This window comes from Epinephelus fuscoguttatus, linkage group LG15, assembly GCF_011397635.1.
Source record: "Epinephelus fuscoguttatus linkage group LG15, E.fuscoguttatus.final_Chr_v1".
In the NCBI taxonomy this organism is placed as follows: Eukaryota; Metazoa; Chordata; class Actinopteri; order Perciformes; family Serranidae; genus Epinephelus; species Epinephelus fuscoguttatus.
This window is the reverse complement of record NC_064766.1, coordinates 9606913-9633835: the sequence shown is the minus strand read 5'-3', so window position 1 is coordinate 9633835 and position 26923 is coordinate 9606913. Positions and strand designations below refer to the sequence as shown.

General features: G+C 39.7%; 3 protein-coding genes across 4 annotated transcripts; 2 read left to right on the top strand and 1 right to left on the bottom strand.

Annotated features, from left to right (window-relative positions):
- Nucleotides 1-365: 365 nt before the first annotated feature.
- Nucleotides 366-7155, bottom strand: abhd4 (abhydrolase domain containing 4, N-acyl phospholipase B). Its single transcript, XM_049598880.1, has 8 exons — nt 6970-7155; nt 5814-5899; nt 5502-5606; nt 5108-5396; nt 3305-3492; nt 3108-3219; nt 1290-1476; nt 366-1131 (listed from the first exon to the last, which is right to left on the bottom strand). The coding sequence occupies exons 1-8, from the start codon at nt 7017-7019 to the stop codon at nt 1042-1044; spliced, it is 1107 nt and encodes a 368-aa protein (XP_049454837.1). The 5' UTR covers nt 7020-7155; the 3' UTR covers nt 366-1041.
- Nucleotides 7156-8245: 1090 nt separating this feature from the next.
- On the top strand, nt 8246-11453 carry dad1 (defender against cell death 1). Its single transcript, XM_049599199.1, has 3 exons — nt 8246-8566; nt 10194-10365; nt 11212-11453. Exons 1-2 carry the CDS (start codon nt 8356-8358, stop codon nt 10322-10324), a joined length of 342 nt encoding a protein of 113 aa, XP_049455156.1. The 5' UTR covers nt 8246-8355; the 3' UTR covers nt 10325-10365; nt 11212-11453.
- Nucleotides 11454-18055: 6602 nt separating this feature from the next.
- pigr (polymeric immunoglobulin receptor) lies at nt 18056-25283 on the top strand. 2 transcript variants are annotated; one of them, XM_049598643.1, is made up of 8 exons: nt 18056-18194; nt 18783-19127; nt 19245-19326; nt 19533-19759; nt 22685-22778; nt 22942-23030; nt 23189-23238; nt 23357-25283. In XM_049598643.1, the coding sequence occupies exons 1-8, from the start codon at nt 18146-18148 to the stop codon at nt 23438-23440; spliced, it is 1020 nt and encodes a 339-aa protein (XP_049454600.1). In that variant the 5' UTR covers nt 18056-18145; the 3' UTR covers nt 23441-25283. The 2 variants fall into 2 exon arrangements, with proteins under 2 accessions (XP_049454600.1, XP_049454599.1); XM_049598642.1 differs by having other exon boundaries at nt 22682-22778.
- The last annotated feature ends 1640 nt before the right edge of the window (nt 25284-26923 follow it).

The window sequence follows — 26923 nt, the reverse complement described above, 5'->3', positions numbered from 1 at the left end:
CCCTTTGTTTATTTGATAGTGATAGTTTATATACAACACATTTGACCCTCATAAAATATGAAACACTGTTTTAGATTAAACTAACATATTGAAAAATAGTTACACTTCAATCCGCTGCAGCATTACATTGATGCTAATAATTCAATCATATGATAATTATAACATTGATAGGAGCTATTCTACCTTAATTTGCTAATAATATTTGTGCTTTTACTAACACAACATTATGAATGCAGGAGTTCCACTGTCCATTTTCCACTGCTGACAGACAGAAGCGTAAAGTGCACTGTAAAACTAATAGGAATGACACTTACTGACCTCTACTGGTTGGGCAACAAAGTGCATCATATGGATTTCTACAGTCGCAACTTGTCAAATAGATTTTTATTCTTTCAAAAGTATAAAATACAAACAGCTGCTTGATACAGTGAAATACATAGAGGAGAAAAACAGAGGTTAAATAAGAAAAATGTTATACAGTACTTAATGGTTCATGCCGGGCACATAAAAGGTGTTTATCAGTAGCCATGTGGCACCTCTGTATCACATAAAACCAGTGCATACAGATTGGTGTGTGTGTTTCACTTAATGTTAAAAATATAACAGGCAACATAATTTAGCACTGAATTAAGTGGTTCAATTATTCCTCTGTGTGACCACATTAACACACAAGTTCAATCATGTTATAAATAAATCATTTACTAACAATACTAAATTGAAAAAAGCATGTCTCAGCTTACAAATGACAAGATAAATTAATTACATTAATACCAATAACCTGTTACTATGAGAACAGGATTCAGAACAAAATTACATTCAGACTCATGTTGATGTCCTGATATGCCCCGACGCAAAACCATCCAGCGTGCTGCACATGCAGAGCTCGCAGTCCTATTACCATCTGGAATTGCCTCTATACTTTCAGTCTTCTGAAAGTACAGTTCTTTCAATTCTTTCAAGCACAGACAAATCCGTACACACACACACACACACACACACACACACACACACACACACACACACACACACACTCAGAAATCATCAGTTAACAGAGTTACATATATTTTCAACCACTCTGTTGAACTCCCCTGGTTGATCAGCATATACGTGGTGAGAGGCATCATCGATCAGCTGCACAGTGGAGAAAAAGAAGATAACAAAAACTGTCAGCACTCATACACTACCACATGGAGAAGAAACAAAAATGAATTGAGTTAAAATTACACTAATTACAAGCTGAAGTGCACATTTTAGACCCCTAATTGGATAATATGTCCCTCATGACTCACCAGCACTCTGGTGTGGGCCTTGTTCCTAATCTGTACCACACTGTCCCCAGATGAGCTGTCCACCCAGGATCGTGCTCCATACAGCATGGTGAGGGGCATGGAGGGGGGCAGCAGGTGAATCCGCTGCAGCATGGGCCTCTTGGCCCAGCCCAGAGACTCTGACATGGCCCGGAAACCCACCTCACCACTGGGAACAGTAGGAGAGGAAAGAGAAAATGTGGTACGAGATGGGTCAGCTTTTATCAGGCATTATGTTCTGTAACTAAAAGTGTGATTAAAGCTGTATTTGGTAACTTCTATATAAATAACTTTTGTCATATTTGCTGAAATTGTCACTATATGCTGACAGTAGTACACGAGACGGCTAATCTGCAAAAGAAAAAAATCATGTTCCTCTGCCTCCTCCTTGTGCTCCTAATGGCATTTGCTGAAAGACATTGCACATGAACAAAGGTAAAGTTTGTGACCCAGTCACAATGTTGACAAAAGTCCAGCAAAAACCAAGCACTGCCCACAGGATGCAAATTTTCTCGTTTTACAGCTAAACAGTACACTGAAATATGTTTCTGAAAACATTTAAAGCAAGAAATAGGTAATGCAGTAACAGAGTGTTAATTCATATTTAATCAGTGCTGCCTACTTTCAAAGTTTGACCGCAGTTCACTGGCAGTAATTGACGTGATTGACAGCGGCGCTAGAGACTCTGATTGGTTGTTTTTGTTCAGGTGTTGGATTCTTGCACATGCCATTACAAAAACTATCAGGAGGCAGAGGAACATAATTTTCTTCACAGATTATGTACTATTGTCATTATATAGTGACAGTTGCAGCAAATATAACTTATCCTTATCTTTTAGTGACCAAACACAGCTTAAAACACACTCGTGGATGCGTCAAGCATAAAAGCTACAGTTTATAACCTTTATACAAGAACAGGAGACAAATCAACTGTAAAACAATTCATGTTGCTCTGTCTCCTTTAGTGCTCATGATGGCATTTGTAAGAACCCACTGCCCATGAATGAAAACAACCAGCCTACTTCTCACCTCAGATGTCTTCAAAAACATATTTTAGTGTACTGTTTAGCTGTAAAGTGAGACAGTTTGCTTTGTCCAGTGAGCAGTGCAGTGTTTTCAACATGGCAGCTGGGTCACAAACTTTCTTTTACCTGTAAAAGCTAAACAGTATACTGAAACATGTTTATGAAACATTCAAGGCAAGAAAAAGGCAATGCAGTAAAAGAACCTTGATTCAGATTTGATCAGCGCTGACTAGTTTGACAGTTCGACTGCAGTTTACGAGCCACGATTTACATGACTGACAGCTGTGTTAAAGACTCCTCAGCTCTGATTGGTTGTTTTCAATCACGCACCATTATAAGCACTACAAGGAAGCTGACTATCTGTCTCATGTACTACTGTCAGGATACAGTAACAGTTTCAGTTAAAATGACAGAGAGTTATTTCTAACTTTCATGCTTGATTTATGCTTAATACATCCCAGGGTGTGTGCAAGCGTCTACATGGTCAAACTGACATCACACCATCAGACATGCCCATTTGCTAGGGGTCCCGTCCGTGCACATCCAACATTTTCTAACTACACTGACACATATGGGCAGAGAACACAGAAAACCATGCAGAAGATGTGAGTTTTCAATACACTGCTTTGGGAAAATATCGGTCAGCTGCATGGAGGAACCCACATGGAGTATAAAAGATCCAAAATTCTGTTACGATTCTGTGTCAGCTCATGTCTGTGGAACCGTCCATGCAGAAAGCGTAACTGAGGCTTAAGTGATGCATGTATTGGCTTACCTCGGGGTCTGTGCATTACAGTGGTAGATGTATTGCGTCATTGTGTCATCATCAAACAGATCTTCAAATTTCCTTTTGAAATCAGGACGGAATCTGTTCACCAAACCTGGACCTGAATCAATGACATACTGTAAGATGGGTGGAAATAATTACAATGTGGCACAGAACAGTTTTGGATAAACAGTAAGACATCTCACCCCATGGACCTGCTGCTCTGATGACAGCCAGGGGGTTGAAGAGGGAAACCACTGTTGCGATAGCTTTTACCCAGCGTGGAATAGGTGGCCTCCTCACCACCTCTGTCCTCTGATCTTGACCATCTTGGGTCTGTGTCTGGGGTCGCTCTGGGAAACCCCAGGGGTCCACCAGGATAAGATGTGACACTCTGCAAGGAGGGCACAATACATTATGAAAGCCCATCAACTGGAATTAATTTATCTTAAAAAAAAAAAAAAAAATACACAGCATAAGGTGATGTGCATTGCTGTCTTTGTGAATACTACCACTAGGGGGTGCCAAAGTCAGGAATTTTCAAATTCTAAACACAGCAGCTGCAATTTCTTATATAGTTTTTTGCTTGTCTGACCTATTAACAACACAGTATGGAGGTACGATTAAACATGTAAACCTAACAATATGGATTATTAATATCTGACATTTTCTCACCCATATCTTCATTTGTGCATTTTTTTCCATGTTTTAGTACAAATACAGGTTTAAAGCAGCATAAGCAGATTTTTTGCCACTTGGGGGCAGCAGAAAACAAACTGTAAACAGCACTGACATATAATCACTTTATGAAGTGGTTGGCGAACGGTTGCCTATTTACACGTCCAGCAGACACTACAGTAAAACATTAGCATTCTTTTGGAGTCATGTTTCTGGACAAATGATAAATGTGAGTCCAGTATTCACTCTACTTGGAACTCAGATAAACCAAAACAAATGGCTGTAGAGCTGAGGGGAGCTACAGAGTTGGATGGTAATTCTGGTTATCTGGTGGTAATTCTAAAAATCTGTGTCAATACGAGTGCCCCCTATATATTACACATAATAACTTTATCCACAGTTAACATAAGAATGTTGATTATTGCAGCTTTAAGTTTTGGAAAATGTGCTTATTTGTTTCCTTGCTTAGAATTAAATGACAATATATCACTATTGTATCTGCATTGTAAAATGAAATTACAGTAAGCAGTCAATTAGCTTAGCATAAAGAATAGAAACAGGGGAAAAGCTACCCTGGTTCATTCCAAAGGTAACAAAAGCCATCTACCAGCATCTCTTAGGATCACTAATTGACACTTTATATATCATTTGTTTGATCTGTACAATAGCCCAAGTGTAAGAGTGACAAGTTGCGATTTTAGGGCGGGTTATGATCTCTGCTTTTATTATTATTATTATTATTATTATTATTATTATCATGTTGCTAGCACTTCAAGTAACCAACTTCATCAAAACTAAATCGTTCTACAATTGGCAAAACATCCACAGCCTAAACGAAGGGACAAAAACAAACAAACATCTGTTTTATCTAATACGATAAAGTTGTCAGTCTATTCATTTCACTTCTGCCTTTTTTTTTTTTTTTTTTCAGCAAAATGTATCTAGTAGACTGAAAACACAATTGATTATATTACTCTTGTAGGCTATTTAAAGTTTTATTTGTGTTTGTAATATTAATAATTTATATAATTAAAATGAATGAATTTTGATTTTGATATATGTATATTTAAATCAATAGTATATATATTTATTATTCGACTGAAATTCAGTTTTCTTAATTTTAGATATGAGCTAGATTAATATTTAATAAGATACACTCAATGTACAGTATCTGAATATCTGCCTTCACCAGTGTGTTTCCACAGAACATGACTCACCGAAGTCCTTCATTCTAAAACAAAACACTAAATCACTTCCAGATGTGAGTATTCTGTTCTACAGCTGCCCCTCATTATCTCATGTTTTACGTGGTGTCCCAGTAGTATTATTACCTAGAAGGGTACTGGATGGCGTAGGAGGTAGCCAGGTACCCCCCCAGACTGTGTCCCAGCAGAATCATGTTCTCCAGGCCTACAGACTGTCTCCAATGCTCAATGGAGTCGACAAACTGCTCCTCTGCCTTGGCAGCGTCTGAGGGGAAGGGAGGTCTAGAGCTCCTGCCAAAGCCCAAGAGGTCGAAGGCGTAAACAGGCCGTGACCGACTCAGCGCGTCTATGTTCCTGATCCACAGGCCTACCCCTCCTCCAAAGCCGTGGACCATCACCAGGGGAGTCTTTGGGGCTGGAGGAAAAAGACAGAGGCGTTACGTCATGGGTTATACAGTGCATACAGAATCACAGCTGTTGCCTCCCAGTAAACAAACAAACAGTGAGAGGAGGGTGATACCTTGTTCTGCAGGTTTGTGTACCGCCTTGTTGGTGAGGGTCAGAGTCCATATTCGATCCTGGTTGGGCAGGGTCACAAACCGAGCCCATAGGTCATTCTGAATACCTGCCGTGACCAGTCATAGAGGAGTAATGATCAGTGCACCCTCAGTGGAGTTCTGTGTTTACAGCTGGTTACATAATGGTGTTGTATTACACTTGCAGAAGCTCGTAGATATTTCTTAAGAGTTAGCAGCTTTTATATGTCATTACAACTGATTAGCTACATTTGTATTAGTTCCCAGTATCTGTCAGTACATCAAAACAATCTTACAAGCAAGAATCTTGGACTCTGTAGTCTTTAAAAGGGACATGGAGGTCGGACGCCAGGAAGGCCACCAGTTCCAGACTGAACTTGGCCTAATGAGAGAAACAAAAACACAGAAAGAAGAGATGGTAGATAGTGCAGTTAGTTAGTGCAATTAGTCACTGCATGCTGAATGAACAATACAAATGCTTCTGGGCCAAGTGCAAGGTTAGAGTCATTTTTATCTGTTTGCATGGAGCAAACACAGGCAGGAGTGTCAGGTTTCTCGGCCATCATGATGTCAATCAAAGTTAGTGCCAGAACCAACAGCAGTGATGTAACTGTCAATATTCATTATGATTACCCATGACCTCTTAAAAGTAATTCTTATTTACATTTCAGGTAGTTTACGCTGCTACATGAACAAAACATTTACAAAACAGATTATTGCCAACCTTTTTATTTTTAAGGAACTATGGAGGTGGGTAAACTGAGCAGAGGTGGCTTGACCCTGTACTTCCTCTTTGACAGGAGACAGGAAAAGGTCTGTCTTACATTTCTACCGCCACCATCAATACACCTGGTGCACCACCAGGGTTTCCACCTGTTATGCAGTCAAAGGGCAATTCAAATTTGCTGAGTCATTACTGCTGGTCATCTCTCCTGTGAATGAAATGTTAAAGACCTGTTTAACAGGAATGGCACATTCAGACAATCCCATTGATTTAATCACTGGCCACTCCTGAAAGTTCCTACTGATAACCCTCGTGTTCCTACACTACTGATTCCTTACATTAAATTACAGTGAGACAGTAACCGGCAACTTTGTGACCAATTTATTCTGGTTTAACTTTTTTCCCCTCCTATTTCTGATGCACACAGCTTACTGATGGCAGCATTTGTGTTACATAGTTAGGTGGCTACACTTGAGAAATGATCTATGTGTTATCTCATGTATCTAAAACACGCCAAATATAAGATCATAATGTCCAAACTGATTTAAGGAACAATGACACAGCATTTCAGTTAAGTAATGTAATTACACATTACCTAATGAGTGTCTTAAAAGAGGAAAGCGACGCAATAAACACATTCAGTGTTTTAAAGTTTAGTTAGCGTGTCATCAGACTAGCGGCGTGCTGGAGGAGATTGTATCCAGTTGTTTACCTTCCGAGTCACTTACTCTGTCTCACAATCGTTTTGCATCGGAGCTGTGGCTGTAGCAGGGTCCATTGGTTGACATATTCCGGTGACTAAATTCAGTTAAATCAAACTGTGAGGCCGACAACAAGGTTTGTGCCTGCTTTTAAATGACACCTCCTCTGTAGGCTAGTTTCTAATGTTTTGTAACTCGTTCGTTCCAAGGATCAGCTGACCAACCACAAAGATGGTCTATCACGAAGATGCGTCACTCGTAACTGCTCCTCTAACTCGTTCACAGTCAATAAAAAAACTAATGTACACCCTGTGTGGTTTATCAAAGTGATCAATTTACAATGTTTATTAGCCACAAACATCCAAATGGGCCAGTATTATGAGTAAGTATTATAATATTACAAGTATTATTTTATTGTATTGCTGCTGCTAATTTGCCTTTGTGTGAATCAGCCTTAGGATCTGTTCGTTACTTATCTATGGGGAGGGAGTGGTGCAAAGTGGAGGAGGCATGTCAAATAATTTTTTGAGCACTGGGGAGGGACTTATGTTTTATGTTTTGGCTTTGGGAAGGGGCATACAAATGTAAATGTTGCATTTTGTATTTATCTTATCGCAGTTTTTGTTGTTGTTTTTTTTTAATGAAAATACCATCATTGCTAGAAATTGTGAAAACAAAAAAGTATCATTGAGTTTCCAAATATCCGACAGTCCTCGGACACATCATATGCACTAAGGCTTTTGTCTTGGAAAAAAAGCTTAAAATAGTAATATGTCATCAAAATCACTTTATTCTATATCTCATTAATTTATCAGCCCAAAAATGAACTGTTTGCATCAATTTACCAGCATGTAACTCTAGGATAGCATCTTCAACATTAAACTTTTAACTATGAAACATCACAGGGTGTGTTTTAAAAAATCAAATATAATTTACAACAACGAAACAACGAAAAACATTTGTTGCTTCAGGGAGGGTTAAAACAACAACAACAAACAAAAATAACATCCGCCCACCCCTTAGAAGAGTAAAGAACAGTCCCAAAGTCACGTCGGATTTTGTAAAATAATCTTTCGGGATTTAAATTAGTCCATAGGGCACTGGGGCTCCTCTAGTACCAACAAAACTTTGATGAGTTGAGAATGCAGTTGATGCAGCCGTATCTCAGAATACTAGCGGAGTGAATGCTCTTAGTTATTTCTACCCATCTCTGATGTACAGTGGGAGGCGCCAAGCATCATTCTTTCCACAACGGGCCATTTTTCCATTCTCTCCGAGCGACTCGGAATATATTCGTTGTAACACCAAGGCTGCTTCCGGTTAATGAGGACACGTCACTCATTCGTTTGAGGAAGAGGAGCCGTGCAAACCTCGCTCATTGACCCCATTTTGTACAAATAAGACGGCTAAAACATGTCGAACTCAGTCATATCTGTTATTTCTCGGTTCCTAGAGGAGTACAGCTCCACGACGCCCAACAAGCTCAAAGTGGTGGATGCGTATCTGCTGTACATCTTGTTGACAGGAGCGCTGCAGTTCCTCTACTGTCTCCTCGTTGGCACCTTCCCCTTCAATAGCTTTCTGTCGGGCTTCATCTCATGTGTGGGAGCTTTCATTCTTGCAGGTAAATAGTTATTCAGTTAAATGTTATGTGTTGCCGGTGAATTATACAGTGCGATAGTCGCGAGGGTTTCAGTCAGTCTGGACTCGGGGCCCATTAGTGAACGTGTGTGCAGACACAAGTTAGCTAACCATGCTAAAGTCTAATGGCTCGAGTTGCAAATGTATAAAGAAATGATAAAAAAAAAACAAAAACAGAAAATAAATAATGCATGTACACTGAGCATGGATATGTTCATTCACCATTAGAATTAAAAAGTACGGCCAGTTTCCACTTTAGCCACTCTTAGCTAAGACTAGTCAACACAACAGTCCTCATTTCCTTGATTTGTGTTACGTTTTAATAACAGTTGTTTAATCCATCTAGGTTTTACCACACCAACTAATTAGAAAGTCCTTTGTATCAAACAAAATATAAAATATAAAGCAATAAAACAGCATAAAAAAATACAGCCTCCATAACAATGTTAAGGCTGATTCATCACCTCTGCCAGGGTTAGACATTAACACCAGCCACCAGCCAAATGCTGGTAAAATATGTAAGTGGCTGCTTGATTGCAATAGCCAGAAAAACAGTGCTAATGTATCGAGTGGCTGGTAGATTTTGAAGTCCACTAGCCACAGTGGCAGGTGTACAAAAAGTTAATTTCCAACCCTGTCCTCTCTGCAACAGTTTCAGTAAGTACTGAACATTATAACTCTAATAAAGGTGGGATGTTTTGCAGGACTGTTACCTAGAAATTGTCAACAGGATGTACCTTTGAGTACTTCCTGGTAACAAAGGAGGACAGTCAAAACCCCGTTACTCAGAGCTCATATTGACAAATCTTCTGTAGATGACTTTAAAACTTCTCCATAAACAATTAGGCTCATTGAGAGAGACCGAGCATCTTGATTGATATGATGATCCTGACTGCATTGGACGGCATAATCAATCTATGTGATTAATCTTTGTCTCTAAAATGTCAGGAAACAATGAAAAATAGCTCATTATAATTCACCAGAGCTCATGATGAGCTAACAGACCAGAACTCAAAGATAATCCGTCTACAGTGATAGAAGTACAGCAACTTAACTTATGAATATCAGTGATTCAATTTGATACATTTTCTGCTGACTAATCAATTATTCGACTAATCGTTTCAGCCCCACTGCACAGTAACATCAACGTATGTCACATTTAAAGTTCAAGTAATATTTCATGAAGTGTTTCATAATTGTTTGTGAGTTTTTAAACCTTGGTAATCAGTTTTGAAAATATTGTCTGTCGCATTATTGTCATACAATCTGATTGTGGCTCCACTGAGGAAGATGTTTTAGTATTGAACTCCAATGTAGATCTAGGGAGAATGAATCAGACACCATTGCACGTGTTATTTCTCTTGTTTCCAGATAGTATCAGGTTCAAACAAAATTTACAGATGCACCATAATTCTTAGAGACACCTGTCTGTAAAAATGTAACCATGGAAGCAACAGCAGTGTTTCAGTGCTGAAGTTGATACACTTATAAGTTAATCAGTTGATGATAACAACAAACGACTTAATTAATAATAAAATTATTTGTCAGTAACAGTCAAAATGTTGTCAGTAATACCTAATCTTCTGTATCTTGTGTTTTTTTTTTCTTAGTATGTCTTCGTATCCAGATCAACCCACAGAACAAAGGAGACTTCCTGTCTATCTCTCCAGAGAGAGCCTTCGCTGACTTTCTGTTTGCTCACACCGTCCTCCATCTGGTTGTGATGAACTTCATTGGTTGAAGCAGACGTCCATCTAATTCACATTGTCCCCCTCTCAGAAGGTGTTGTATAATCCCATTGTTACAGTCTAGTTTTAGCCACGATAAAGAAATGAATGTGTTATTCTTTAATTTCATTTATTTTTAATTGATGTTTGAACACATCTGACATCCAGCAGTCATCACATTAAATTCTGTAGTTGCTTTTCCTTCCAGCTGTATATTTTACACTCCTCAGAGCATGACATTTTTGCAGCTGTTGTTTAAAACTACCTCATTGTTCAGTTGCAGCTAACACTTTCTGGAGCACACTGATTAATTAGACCTGAATATTTTTCAGCACTGACGTGGTTTCAAGGTCATGAGCGCCAAATAGTTTAAAAAATGTGTTTCGTACTGTTGGTATCTTTTTGAATAATGAGGAAAAAAATGTAATTGGATGAGAAAATGTTTTTGGGAGGTGATGTGTGTGAGATATCCATTAGTGTTTATAGTGTCTCTCGATGGGCAGTAAATGGGAGATTTTATGAACTCCAAGGATGTTTATGTGGGCTTTTATGCAGATATATGCTTTACTGTGTTGGTTTATGGCTGTAAAACAAGAAATATACCCTTGTCCTTGGGGTGCTCTCAGTCACATTAACCATTCTTGCCAGTTCATCACTTCATTCTCAGTGGAATAGCTCCAGATAGTGCATATGATAATACAGACTCCAGTTTAACTTCTCTGGGGAGATCCACATGATACCACATATTGCTTTTGCTCGGCAGGAAAACATTGTCACTGATTTTTTTTTAAGACTTGGAAAGCGCATACTGCATTCTCTTGTTTCTCATTTGCTTCTAAATAACTCCTTCCATAACCTCAGTGTCGCTTACTCAACGACCTCTTCTTTTTTTTCTCCGTAGATGACAAAAAGAGATGTTATCAGAACTCCCCTCCAAGACATGAAGCTACATCTGCTTTTGTGCCACTGAGTTCCATCCCACAATCAACACTGAATTAGTTGCATCTTTTCATATGATGCGGTACAATTTTCTGACAGACGATTGATTTCTTGCATTCTTTTTTTTAATATTGATATTTGTAAAGCATTCCCTTTTGCACTGAGAAGAAATAAAAACAACTCAAATGGTGACCTTGACAATAATGAAGCTGTTCTTGAACTGTTTTTTTAGTTTTTAGTTTTTTAAACATATGCATGATACACAAAGTGTGAACAGGTGTCATTTCTGGTTAAAAAAAAAAAAAAATGAAATAGATACATTTGTCCATAACAGGCTGAAAATAAGTTAAGCAATAAAGGCCATGCACTATATTTCATATTTGAACATTAAAAAATGTTATTTATTTTTAATATGAAATTATAAATACCCACCTAACTCCACTTTGTCAGAGTGACCTCTGAAGCACTTTTTTCATCAGGGTTTGGGGGAGCTGCAAGCTACATTTTGAGTTGGCTACAGAAAAAGAAATGTTTAAAGGCTGACAGGACAAAACCTGTAACAGGGAGAATTGCCAGGAAAAGGCTCTGTGCCTTGTAGAACTTTTTTTGAACCCCACAGATTGCATCTCTTGCTTTTTTTTTTAAAACCCGAAAAACCGAGACTAAAGTATATGCTTGTGCCAATGAGAGTGAGCGTGTGCAGCACAGTGCCTATCATGCTAAGAGAGGGGGAAGCAAGAACATTGCACCCCAGAGCAATGAGAGGGTTTGCTGCTATTACTCGCTGTGGAATAACTGATGGAAACACATTCCAGCTCAGTTACTTGTGACTGTGCAGAGCCACTTACATTTGTCAAAGAATGACCCGAGGGTAAATTTGAGCTGGTTTGGTCTTGGTGTTTGAGTGTGAAGGCCAGTTTGAACTGGATATGAAAGTGCTTTGCATACAGAAATGAAAAACAGGCTGAATCAAGTTGGCACCTCAGGTTTTTCATGTAAAGGTCAGATCTAAATCTCTTTCGCTGTTGATTTAATAGCAGAGACAGAGTACTCTATCTGCCGACCTTTACCTATGAAATGGATACATTAGCACCAGTCCTTTTGAAAAGAGGTTAGGTTAGTTTAAAGTAGTGAGAGTGGTGATTCTGAGAACTGACACACTGGAAACTAGAATGCAATCTGACGAATCTTAACAAGGAGCTGGGGATAATGCATTTCTGTGGAGAGGTCTGAAATAATTTTCAACCTAATCAAGCCACTTATTAAATGTCTTGTCCTAGATATAGCGTAGGTAAAGGTAACTGGAAGCTACTTACTGTCAGTGCTGCAAGGTGTATTTAGATCCTTCACCAAAGTGAAACTAGTGATACCATTCTGTAGAGATCACAAGTAAAAATCATTTCCATATATTTTTGTAGAATTGCTATTGGAGCATTTACATGTATGACACATTTTTATATTGCTGCTATCAGATTCAAGCTACTTTATATACTATTTGGCATCAGTGGTGCCCCTAAGGTGGGGCCAAGGGGGTCCATACCCCCCCGATAAAACTGCTGGCCCCCTCTGGGTGAAAAAAATAAATAAAAAGAAGGTATATGCTGTCATATACCAGCATTGTGCTGCCCTTGGTACACTTGACGAAGCCGACGCACATGTTGTCACCGCCGACAACTCACATGTGCATGGCCAGTGGCGCTGTCAAGAGGGGGCGATAAGTAGTTGGTTCCATAGCCTTGGTCTATTATGAGGAGCCCAACCCGTCCGAGGTTAGTGGCGGGAAATTACATGTCGGGGTCGGGTTTGGGCTTAGGCAGAGAATCTAAGCTCTAGTGCAAGGTACCCTGGGTGCTTTGGTTGTTGACTTTCTGGGACGCCATCTCAAGTTCTGTTTGTTTGGAAGGAAATGTACAGTTTGCATACAGTGTCTTTCAAAATAAACGCACTACATTGGTACAACACCGGGAATTGACGTTATTTTCAGCAACAAAAGCACGTGGTTGGGCTTAGGGTTTGGCTCTTTCATCTAAAGGGATGTGAACACCCCTCTCCCAGGCGGAAGTCAGTGTTTGTTGGACCCGTTCACCACCCCTCCTGCCTTCCCTTTCCCTTAACTTTCATTCTTGTCAAGCTGCATTTCCCCCTGATGCCTCCAAGCGCTCTTAAACTGTAACAGTGACCAGCCGTGTATCATGTCAATGTGAAAGGACGGCTTTGTTCATCTGAGACAGCAAGTCACTGCCCAGGCGCTGGATTTCGACAACTTCGGAGTGAGACTGGATTGGCTCTTTTTTTAAGCTAGCTAGTGCAAAGGTATGGTATCTTTTAAAACTAGACAACTTAAGGCATCTATTGGTATCAACCATGTCAGCATAGGTTGTCTGAAAGGGGGCTAAATAACATCCCAAATTAAGGCAAAACTTTGGCGAGGGAACCATTGGTATGGCCACTTTACAAAGGCGTCCATTGAACTCTCACCTCAAGATATCTGAATGAATATTGGTTCTGTGGGTACTCAAGAGTCTCCCCTAAACTTGAAAAGTCTTGTTTCCAGTCAATGTTTTGTTCCTTACAATCAATTAACTTTTAAGCTGAAATTTCTCTTAAAGTGTGACCAGATGGTGAGGACTGGGACCATTTCAGATTTCAGAAAATTAATGGGAAGACCCACTCAAGCCAATTCAAAAAAAAGGGGAGTGAGGTCACACACACACAGCAAACAGCACTCAACCGTGAAAAAGAAGTGGAAGCTTGAAGAGCTGGGCCCCGGCTTAGACAGGCCTCAACCCTCCCTTCCTCTGTCAAGGTTCAGCCTAAAAACAAAGACAAAGAAAAAACAATAAAATGGGCAGGTGGGCAATAACACTGTTAAACACCGTGTAACTTTTTACATCACATTAAATACATTATTAAAATTATAACCCCTAGGCAAAACAGCAGTCAGCACTCACCGGTCATGACAAAGGGTAAATCAGCTCTCGCTAATGGCAGGACCAGGCATTCACCTCTTTAACAGAGACATCAAACCCAGGGAGCGTGCTGGCCATCAAGGGAATATCTGGCCACAGGAATGAGGAGCAGTGAGTTTTCAGCCTGATGATTTGCTGGGTTGTTTATATAAGGTAGCATGAATGAGCTACACCTGGGGCCCATTCAACCCTAATCCCATTTCCTTATTTAGTAGGGTTGGCCCACCCCTCCCTACTACATAAGGAAAAGGACAACCGGTCTATTGGAAGAAGAATGAATCACCTAATATGTATTCATGTAAATAACACATTAAAACAGGATTATTGTAGAACTCAAAATGTAAACAGTACCAGTACTCGTCTATGCATATCAGATAATTATTAATATTAACTGTATATCATTATGTGAACTTTCCACATTGACATAGTTTTCCCACTAGCCTTTGTACTTGTTTTCCTGCTAAATGTAAAATAAAAGAAAAGAGTACCATAAAAGCAGAGAGCAAGTACTTAAATTTGGTAAATACACTTTCCACTTCTGTTTACTGTACTTGGTGTAGAACAGAATCAGATCCCAATCCATGTCTTCCTCAATGTAGACAGTATTTCAAGGGTATAATTAATACCATAGACTTTTATTGTGAGTGTCTTTCAACTAAACTGCTCCCTCTTGCCCTGGAAGGAAAACATCTCATTAACAAGTCTCCATTTAGAGCAATAGCCTATTGGGCAAAGTACTGGTATTAGACACAAACCACTAACTGGAACCCCACTAATGAAGACAAACATTAGGAAGCATTGTGACACCATTTTGCAATATGCAAGGTTTCTCACCTTTATACACATTATGAGGACATTTCAGAGTCAGAGCTTGCAAAGAAGAATGATGGCAGAAAGACTGATAGAAGATCCTTTTTTCTTTATATTTTAATCAGGTTTACATGCTCTGTGGGACAGGAGGAAAGTTGCGACTATCTAGTTTATCTTGCATGATGCAGCAATTCACCAAAATAAGATCTGTTTCAAGTCTCTTGTAACAAAGACAAACAGATACCAGCCTATCCCAAAGCTGAAAGGAATGTCAGGATATTGGGAAATGGCACAAGGCTTCACTGTCTGTAAATAATTAGTTCTGTGAAAGCTAAGTTTCGAAAGCTGCCTGAACTGTCATAGGAATATGTTCAGTTTCAATTCTGGGTTCTGCCTACATTTTTCCAGGAAATGGATGACCATAAAAAGCTTTGAAGCCAAAGCAAAAAAAAAAAAGAAAAAAAAAAAAAAGCAAGGGGCTTTAGGGACATCCTTGACACCCTTCACAGAGCAAATTGAGAAGCTTGGAATAATTGTTTGTTAATTCAGTGGCTGAGGGGGCTGTGTGTAGAAGCTTAATCCGACAAATGAAGACTGGACCAAATCCAAAGTTTTCAGGCACCAAAATCAAATAATTTCATTGTAGGCTGCCAAATGAATTCTCTGCATCCAGAGGAGGGAAGGCACTCAGCATTTGGTTGCTTAAGAGAATAGGTTATTAAAAAAGAGGGCCAACACTGAAATAATGAAAGCAGGAGATATGAGAGGAAAGATGACATGTTTCATTAAAGAATAGTGTTTTTGAAAAACACTTGGTCCTTGGTCAGGGATGCTTAAGATTGATATGCTACCACTCCACAACCAGGGTGGCTGTGCCTGTGGATGTAGAGGGGTCGTCCTCTAATCAAAAGGTCAGTGGCTCGATCTCTGGCCCCTGCAGTCTTCATGCTAAAGGGGGCAAGATACTGGAGTGTGTGTGATTTATCACTCCTGATAAGCAGGTGGCACCCTTCATGGATGTCTGGTAGCCATGGTATCGTGCCAACTTGTGTTGTTAAGTACTTTGAGTGATCGGTAGAAAAGCGTTATGTAAATGCAGTCCATTCACCACTTTTGTGTCTGTTTGCCAAATGAAGCCAGATGGTGATAAGCTTATCTTGTTAGTTTAATCTGTGCAAAAACCTTAGCGTGAAAAAAATGAGATGAGAAATGAGTGATTTTAGGAGGTGTTATGCTATTGGCCCATTAAAGGAGCAGTGGGTGTGATTTAAGGAGATTCAGTGGCATCTAGCAGTGAGGATTGCAGATTGCAACCAGCTGAAACCTTTCCCACTTAGACTTTGTTTAGTGTTCTTTGTTCAGGAGGTTTTTACCACGAGCCAAGTTATCAACAGAGGTCTCCTTCTCTCTAAAACAAACAGACTCCGTGATTTAAATGGGTAAAAACACTGAATAAAGCAGTTTCATGTTACAAAAAAGTGTTTCTCCTACGCTGTTGGGCACCAACTAATACGTGCTCTGCTTTCCCTCTGAAAACTTGAGATCCAGACGTTTAAGATGTTTCACCGGGGCCCAAATTATCCACAGAGGCCTCCTCCTCTCCAATACAAATGAACTTGGTAATTTAAAATGGTAAAAACACTGAATAAAGCAGTTTCATGTTAAAAAAAGAAGTGTTTTTCCAAGGCTCTGTTCCAGGGTACTGTAGACATATGGTGGTGCAACAAGGTGATCTCTGTAGACAAGGAATTGCTCCATATTCAGATATAAACGGTTCAGTCTAAGGTAAGGATAACACAGCTATTCTTATTTTAAGGTGATTATACACAAATAAAAACATACTGACTTAATTATATTCCCTTTTTGCCAATATATTCCCCTAAATTCTACACACTGAACCTTTAAACGTGGTAATGTCTGAGCTTTAGTGGTGCTGTTGGGTTAACTTTGGATGGAGCCAGGCTAGCTGTTTCCCTCTGTCCACAGTCTTTATGCTTATAGCTAACTGGCTGCTAATTCTAGAAGCCTATAATGTATAGAGAGCTCCAGGGATGACGCTCTTCTGTAGGCTGATGTTGAAGTTAGCATCGCACTGGTTCCCTCGTCAAAAAGCCTGAGATTTTTTTCCATTGGAATTTGGATTATTGCCGAAAATAACAACAAAATGTTATGTAATCTTCACAGATGAACACCACTTTCATGACTGAAGCCTGAATGCAATCTCCAGAAGTAAATAGCTAACGTTAGGCTATAAACAAACTACACTATGGTCGCATGATTTAGCGTCACCACCATAACAAGACTGTGAAGCCATACATAGACACAGAGTTCCCAAGCTGGGTATTTACTGATGTATTCAGTGACTGAGAACAAAACATGAAAGTCTCTTAAGCTTGTGTTAACCACAGTCCTTATTTCAGGCATCTAATCAAAAACTCATTTAAAAAAATGATTGACTTTCAGACTAAGGAACTGTAAGTTGTAAAATGCTAACTCATTTCTGGGTTTTAGGACTCATTCCTGGTGGACTCTATTTACAAGGGAGATATGAGAGCGGTGTCAGTCTTAACTCTTAGCAGGAAAGCAAATGTTTAACTATTCCCCTTTTATTAACTTTTATTTATAAGGTCTTTGTTTCTTTAATATTGTGGAATTCGGGAGGTTTACTCCTGACAATGTAAAGAAATCCTCTGGGCACGTTGAAGAATAGCCTACAAAAGGTGTCAGCAAATTTGTCACTTTACAGATATGCAACAGTTTTGAAAGATTTTTGCATCTTTTCACACCTTTTACATTAAATGGTTGTACATTCAGCTATACCACTTTGACCCCCCGACCCCACTGCTTTTAAAATAAACATTTCATAGCTGAGAAAAAGATTTAAAAACAGGAGCAGTACACTTTTTATTGTATCAGTGCCACAGTGAGCACAGCTTGTTGGGCTAAAAGTATCCCTTGCTGTTAAAATCTAACTGGCGCCTACATGGTTAACATCTGGAACATCTGGATCCAACTTGTGGTCACATGACCGAGGGGAAATCGGCATTCCGGAACCTTGAGTCTGTGTTTACACAGGGGAGGGAGTTCACTTGGTAAACTTCAAACTGACGGTGAAACATGCGGCGACTCTTTATACTCACCCTCAGCCTGTTACCATGGATCCCAGGTAATAACTGTGACCACTGAGATCAAATGCTTACAAAAGTTCTACAGTATGCCTTTTTTCCTGCAGATAAATGATGGGAAACAGGATGATTCAGCCCCCTCACTATGGCTGTGCTCTTGACAAAAGCTGGTGCTACAATTGCCATGTTGCTCATGCTTCATTTCTCTTTACTATTTTACTGCTCTTCTATATTAATCATTTGTTGAAGACAGACTAGAAAGATCTGCAGGACCCAGAGTGGGCTTTTGTTTTTCAAATCTTCCAAGCTGCGGTACAGTTTGTCCCTTGGCAAGAGTATATGCTTTATGTTTATTTTGTCAAGTCTTAGAGGCCTGTTATATTTGTCCCTCCAAATCTCTATTATAGACGGATAATCCAATTTTGAAATAAGAAGTACGGAGAGGGAAGTTAAAGTAGGAATAGTGTTTTGTTACAAAGGAAACCGAAACCATAAATGTGGTACAAGTATTCCTCAAGGCCACTCTCCCCCTTTTCCCAATCATAGATAAGAAATGTCTGCTGTGCATGACTGAAAGTTTCAAAGTTCAAACTAGAGTTCAACACACAATCATCTCCACTTTCCATCAGCTGTCCTCTGCAAGGTAACCACCGAGGGAGAGCTTTCCATCATGGAGGGTCAATCCCTCACAATCCCGTGTCATTACGAGCCTCAGTATGCCAGCTATGTAAAATACTGGTGTCGGGGGAAGATGAGGGAGTTCTGCACCAGTTTAGCTCGAACAGATGAGCCCCGTTCAGCCAATCCAGCTGAGAAGAAAGTGAGCGTTTTTGATGACCAGGTCCAGCTGGTGTTCACGGTGACCATGAACAACCTGAAGGAGGGGGATTCTGGGTGGTACATGTGTGGTGTGGAGATAGGAGGTGTGTGGAGCGCTGATGATGTCGCTTTCACTAACATCAAGGTCATTCATGGTGAGTAATGAGGTGATTTTTGAACTGATGAGCCATTATTGATCCCCATTGAAAAAACATTTTCATGCATTTCAAATGCTTGGATGACACATTTAAGGATGTGTTCATTCCCTGCAGGTATGTCAGTGGTGAACAGCCGAGTGAGTGGGGAAGAAGGGAGTAGTCTCACAGTTGAATGCCACTACAGTGAGAGATACAGGTATTTTATTGCCTCATTCATCACACTACAGTTGTGTCACTTGTATTTACCATCAGACCATGTGGAATCCTCACTTTTAAAACAACAATTTCCAAAGCATCAGTAAACCTGAGAAAGCGTGGTTATTTGTTCAAAATCTTCAATTCAAGCCTAACTTTGATGGACAGTCAGCCTTCACTGACTCCCCTGTGACTGCCTCCCAACAGAGAGAGTGAGAAGAAGTGGTGTCGGAGTGGAGACTGGAGCTCCTGTCTGCTGACAGGTTCTGAAGGGAACTACGAAGACACTTCAGTGGCCATCAGCGATGACAGAACTAGGACTTTCACTATAACCCTAAAGAAGCTGCAGATGAGAGATACCGGCTGGTACTGGTGTTCTGCAGGACAGCAGCAGATGGCCGTGCATGTACTTGTCACACACCGGGCTACGACTAGTAGGTTGACCCCTTAAAATTAAAGAACCCTTAAAATTAAAAATCCATATAACAGATTGTCCTTTTATCTTGCCGTCAGGGGGAATTGTTCTGTTTGCCTCATTGTTAATGCTGCACTAGGTAAAATCTTTATTTAAATGAGTAGCAATTGATTTTTTGGCATTTGGGGGCAGCAGAACAAGCAAATTAAGGAAATTGTGTTTCTGGCACCTTGGTAATACAAGAAAAATATCCAGCTCATTAGCCCCTGTATGCACCACTATGTTCACCAGATAGCTAACTTTATCTGCCTGCTGTTTGGTGTTGGCAGGTAGTTTACAGTGGCTTTTATCCAGGTGTGTAGTACTGCTGGAGCACACTGAAACACTGCTCTTCTACTTTTTTTTTCTACAAGTGAGGAATTAGAATATTGGCAGTTTGCATAATCCTGTTGAAATACATTTTTTAACTACTTGAAGATCCAATAATCACTAAAGTGTATGTCATGTAAGAGAGACAATGAAAAATGGACTGGTCAGAGTTGTCGTATTGATATGTAAGGTGTGTGATTCACGACATCAACCCATGCACTGAGTAACATGCATGCACCTTAAAAGTTGCCACTTGCTGCCAGTAGCCTTCGTACAGCACAGTGAGCCAAATTTTTTTTTCTCAGTCTATTAGCTAGCTAACGGTTAACTAGTAGGGTCCATGTCATTGGTCCGACAGCCCATTGGTTCGACATCCCATTAGTCCAACTGTCCGCGGTGTTGAACAGATCGCAGCGGGTGTATGGTGCGCCGCAACCGGCTCTGGGTCAGCTGGAAAAGGCTTGAGGCAAAGCAGGCTCACGGCTTATGTGTTTGTCACTTTCTTTTTCATGTTAACCCACACCATGATCTTTTCCTGACCCTAACCAAGTGGTTTTTGTGCCTAAACCTAACCAGACCTTAACCACAGGGCATCATGATGATTTTGGAATGGACTTCGGAACAATGAGTTTAATATGGTCGGAACAATGGGCTGTTGGACCAATGGGCAGTTCCCAACTAGTAAAGATAAAAAGGCAGCAAAACATTCTTTCATTTTATAGTTACACTTGACCAGTGTAAACTTGCCACCGTAAGAACAGTGGTTACATAACCTTTGAAACAAGACATGCATAGATGCGCTCTGGTACTTAAACAAATAGCACTACACCCCTGATTTTATCAGAGCCTTTTTTGCTGAAAATAGCTATGGCTGGAAACGAAGTTCATGAGAGCCATGAGAGTGAATCAAAACTGTAAAGTTGTATGTTGGAAAACCCAAACAATGAGCACAGTGACACTAAAATAATAGAGTTTAGGGAAAATGAAATTAGGTGATAATTCTTCGTGAGTTTGTGCCTAGGAGCGACCAATTTCACACTACGTATACACATTTGATTCATTGTTAAGGGAGCTGTGTGCGACATTCAGAGCATATCTGTGATTCAGAGTCTGGAGTGAGATTGTACGCACACGGATCTCAACATGGAGGGGGCTGAGCCGGTGCCTAGCAGCTAACAGTGCTAGCTCCATAAACAACACTAACAACTGCAATAGTGCTGATAGAACTAACAATTTTACCTTGCACAAACGTCATCCCAATACCTAGCCCGTTCTCATTCCCAAGGTGTGAAACACTGCTTTTTGGTCAGAGACTTTGGCGTCAGACACCAGTGCAAAGTCACCTTTGACAGCGGTATGATATGCCACCGGACAGCATCAATTTGAAATGCTGCTGGTAACAAGGTCGTACTGCGAAAAGGTGTCAGTTTGAAACAAATATAGTAAGAATATAATAGTAGGAGCTGGAAAGTTCTAATAGGGCGGGTGGGAGGGGAGGTGTATGGGTCCAACAAACCCCGACTTCCACGCGGCAGCCCCCTGTTCGCCTGCTGTGTAAATGTTGAGCCAAACCATGTTGGTTTTTTTCTAAACCTAACCATGTGCTTTTGTTGCATAAGGAAGAAAAAAAATGTAACTACAAAGTGTTTTACTGCCGTTGTTTACTGATAAAGTTTATTTTGAAAAAGGCTATATGTATAATGACCACAAACTGTTCATGTCCTGTGAAAAAAGAGGTGTATTTTGAAAAGACACAATGCATGTGGTAACCACCAGTGGTACCCACTGTATGGGTGCAGTGCAGAGCAGCGACAATTAGCTAACCACCGGAACACACTCACAAGGACTGCACTAACATGAATGTGCGTCTGGACCATCAACAACAACTAAAGATGCTCAGATTGCAACACACATAGGTAGCTTGGCTTCATTCTCTGCTCAGGACACTATATTCCACGATATCTTAACACAGCCAGTAGTGGTTTGCTGATATATTATTCCTCTGAATGTCAAATACAGCACCTTTACAATAAAAATATGTATTAGAACAGCTTTAAAACGCTTGTTTTTTTGTCATTCTAAGCCATGAGTCTGGCAAAGCCAGCCTTAAATCTCACAAGCTTAGTTTTCACCATGAGATTTCAGTCTGGGAAGGATCTATTAAAAGTCTATAAAGCCTAGTGGGTGGAAACCAGACAAATTAGTATACAATAGGGAGTTGTTTAGATGGTGATCTGACTTGCTGATTGAAACTCCCAAATGTTATTGAAAACTATTTAAACCAGACATTGTAGGTATGAAAAGAGGCAAAATTCTGCAACAAAGTGGCCTTTTCCCCACGTCACTCTGCAGCTGCTGAAATGAGAAGCAGCCAAGTGTAGCTTTAAGGATCAATATGTGTTTGTGACAGATGGCGGGGGCTCCTGGGTCTCCAGCTGTACAAGGTATCGATTATCACGAGTCACTTATCAAGAATATTGATGTTATGATCTCTGTGGGTGCTGCTACAAACACTCTTTTCTTTTGCTTATCATAGCACATCATTTTTCAGTTATAATATCTTTATCCTCAGCAGCGGTGTCTGTGACATCCCCACCTACACGCCTACATTCTGCTGCATACCTGCCTCCACCCAAACCCATCACTAAGGAATACTGGAACAGTCACAGGTAAGAGTGAAGCACTTCTTCATGATTGTGCTTGAAAGTGCTGTTAATTAGAAATTTATCATCTTCTTGGCCGTCATGAAAGAACAGATGCAGCGCAGGCCTGAGCTGCTCTTGAAGCTCCACTATCTGTTCATACCAGTGTGTGCTTGTGTCTGTGTTTTAGTCACATCTTGGAGTCTTTGCTGGTGTGTGCTTCGATAATGCTTCTTGTGGGCTTGGCCATACTGGCGAGAAAATTGTGGAAACAGCGCAGTAAGGCAACTTCTCATTTCTTTGAAAATTAAATCTGGGCAGAATCATGCCTCTGACCTCCTTACAGGTCTAGGCAATATTGCACATGCATTATATATCTTCAGCGAGAAATTTGCATCATCATTTGTGGCTTAAAGATCCTCAATATCTATTTCTAGAACAGGATCCTTTGCAGAGACAAGTTAAGGCGATAAAAGCAAGGCACAATGTAAGCCTCCATTAAAATATCTGTCACTATTCTATTACACACTATTTAAAGATAAACGGCATTATCAAGGATATGCTTTAGCGATTATTGTACTCATTTTTCTTTCTGTCTCCCACAGGAGTACTCAGGGGATGTAGGTGACCTGCAAAACGCTGCTGTCGTTTTCCTCAACAGGGACTCCCAGGACGTACATATGTACTGAGCTCTGTCACTGCAGCATTTATTGTTACTCTTTGTAACTGAATGTAATTTTGGTGTTAGTTCACTGCACACAGCACATGCTTTACTTCCAGTGTCTTCTTTATGTTACATACCAGCACAGTTAAAGACATTTTGATGTTTCTTTTTTTGCTTGCTGTTCTCTGCTGGCAACTGGTATAAGCAGGAGAGCTTAGAAGAGTATATTTTTTCTGTAAGGCAAATTAACCAAAATATAATAACGGGGTCCTCTACTTAATTTCATCAATCAAGAGCAGCGCTGTAACTACTACTAATGACACTAAGGTTTATTATCATATGATTTTGGCAGAGTTTACATTCTACAGTTAAAAATGTACATTACAATTAAATCTGACTATGTTTATTATCATATATAGAGTTAAGTTGGGTAATTTGGGACACTTTACACACACACTTTTCACACATTACCACTAAAATCAACCCAAAGTTCTGAATACTACCTTAAGTGTTACTTGTAGAACTTGATATGGATTTTTGCTCTATTTTTATGAAGAAAATATGTTATTATTCAAAATACTGTAGAAACGCTGGACCTTCAAACACATCTAGAACCCCTACCTCATTCCAATGACATGACATGTAATTCATTCAATCAGTTCTTATTTAAAAAGATTGTGCGACTTTTCTGCCATGCTTTACCGTTCTTTCGCTGCCTGTTTCCTTGTTGCCATATTATCTACAATGGACATGCATGTGTATACGTCTGTATATGTAACAATACTGGCTAATTCTGGACTATTGTGGCTGACATGAACTCACTGCATCATCGTGATATTTTTTAGGTGACAAAAATGGCTGGAATATTGCAGGATGGCATGCAATAACATAGTCATGATTTTATGGCACTTGGTAAATTAAAACATACTTTTCTCACTTCAGAAAAAATGTCCAGTTGTAGCATAGTTTTTTTTCCCATTTTACCTGAATGCATTAATTACTCACTCAAAGTGCAGTGTTGCCCTGGTTCCCTTGAAGAAAAGCCAGTGGGATATTTCTATTGGATTTTTGATTGTTGCAGAAAATGAGCTCTGTGGTGAATAAAAGTTTAAGATGCCTTCACATTTTGTTCAGCAAGATTTATTTTACAAATGCACACCACTTTTCGGGTTTTTGAAGTGTAAATGCAATTGCCAGAAATAAAGAGCTAACCTTAGGCGATAAACAAACTACACCATGGTTGCATAACTTCAGCGTCCACACCACAACAAAGTTGTAAAGTGAGATGACATTCACATTCACATTTAGCCACTTCTTAGCAACTGCCCTTTTGAAGACATATAAAAGCCTCAAAATTCACCAATGGGCTATTTCCTGATATATCTTTTGGTGTTGAACAAAATGTGAAAGTCTCTTTAGCTTGTGCTTACCACTGACCTTAATTTCAGGCATCTAACCAAAGAAAACCCATTCAAAACTCAACTTACTGACTTTGAGATGAGGGAAATGGAAATGCTAAAATGCTAATTCTATTTAAATTAAACCTGCAATAACAATTTTTGGCCATCTGGCTGCAGCAGAAACATGCAAACACTCCTTTGACATGATGAACTTGTTAGCTAATCACTCATCCAGTGGATGCAATGTGGAGCAAAGTTAGCATTCCTGTGGAGTCATGTTTATGTCCCCCTGATAATTGAAGTCCACTATTTTTAACTCTCCTTTAAGCTCTGTTTTGGTCACTACCAACTCCTGAGGGAAATATGTGGTGCTTTTGCTGCTACATACTCCACTGTGTTTACTGGCAAGTTGCTCACTGTGTCTGTCTGCCAGCTGGCACTGGGTAGGTAGAGCCATTTTTTTTCTTTACCATTTCCACTGTAAACAACCACCTGCCAAATGTTATGAAAGCAAAAAACCAAAACCAAAAAATAAAGCTGTGCACACCAAAACATGCAAATGCTTAAGAAGACGCTATGAAGCTCTGTAGGGCTGAGAGAGAGAGTGTGATATGTACATTATTTTTTCCAGAAGAATTTCCTTGAAACAATTGCACAAAATAAAATTCAACAGCCAGCTCAATAAATAAGATATGCAAAATAAATAAATGTTAAAACATTTAAGAGACTTGTTTTTTGGTCTAATTGGACTCTTCAGTCCTTCAGTATGTCTAAAATTCTGGCTACGGCCCTGTTCAGAAGTCCAAATATCTACAGCATTGTGATAGAAATGTATTACACATGAAGGAGAGTATAGTTTGTGCATTGCCATGGTTTGGTGTTTTGAGAGGCCTCAGAGACCTTCACATATGGCTCGCTTTATGCGGAGAGGCTCAGAATGTCCAGGGGTAAAGATAAGATGAGGACCTTGTAGATGCTCCTGACTCCCATGATAAATAGTATGTTGTTTGGCCTCCTCCCTGGTGGCGCTATTATACGTGATTCTGTATGATATGGTCATAGTGTATAAAGTCGAGTAAATGTAATATTACTTTCAGTTTTCTGGTATGCTGTGTCCATGCATTCATGCTGTACCAAGACCTTGTCTGACATCAGCTTTGTGTTGTAATAAACTTATATTCAAGTAAGGACAACTGTGGCTCATCAAGTTCATTCTAGTATTCATCAAAGTGAAGACTGAAGATTATTTTAATTATGTATATAATTCACACCATCATGCTGCTCAAGAAACAATATACTCTTCAGGTCTAAAGATTACACTCATGCACACTGACAACCCCCTATTAGGGGACTGTGTCAGCTCCAAACGGCTGTTTGTTGCTTCTAACTATTACACAGAAAAAAAAGCAATATGAATGACTAATAAGTGCTTAGATGGTAAATTTTGTCTTCACAGAAACCCCATGGGACTGGCAGTACTTTTTCAGTTTTGGTTGCTATTATAGCAAAATTAGACTGCAGTGTTTATTTCATAGCAAGATAACGAAATGGCTAATTAACACATGGATACATGGTCTGTTTGACAGAAAACTTGTGGAAGCAAATTCAGGCAATGTGAACATTGTTATGAGACTTACTTTCTTTAAGAAAGAAGTGAGCAAATGAAGACAGAAACCATTAAAGGGAGTTCACAAATTAACTCTGAAAGAGAACAGCTCTACATTTCATGCTTGAACTGTCTGTTCTCATACTGAACCTCAAACGACGTGTTAGAATTGTAAATTGAACAAGCTAATGAGACGGCCAAAACTGCTGTGGAACCATCTCGGAACTCTTGGTAATAACTTTGTCTTCCCTTCACATAGGGAAAAGCCATTTTGCTGTTTGTGGTACATAAAAAAGGAACAATAAAATCACATTCAGTGTTCCTTTGTGGTGTCATATATGCTTAGGGAGCTTGCACGTATGTCCACCTCTTTGGATTGATTTCTCACATGCGTCACTTATGGTCAGTGCTGCTGCAGGAAATGTGGAGTGCAGCCTCTATTTTTATGTGGGGTTTGAGTCACAAGAAAGAGAATCATTTTAACCTTCAATTACAACCACTG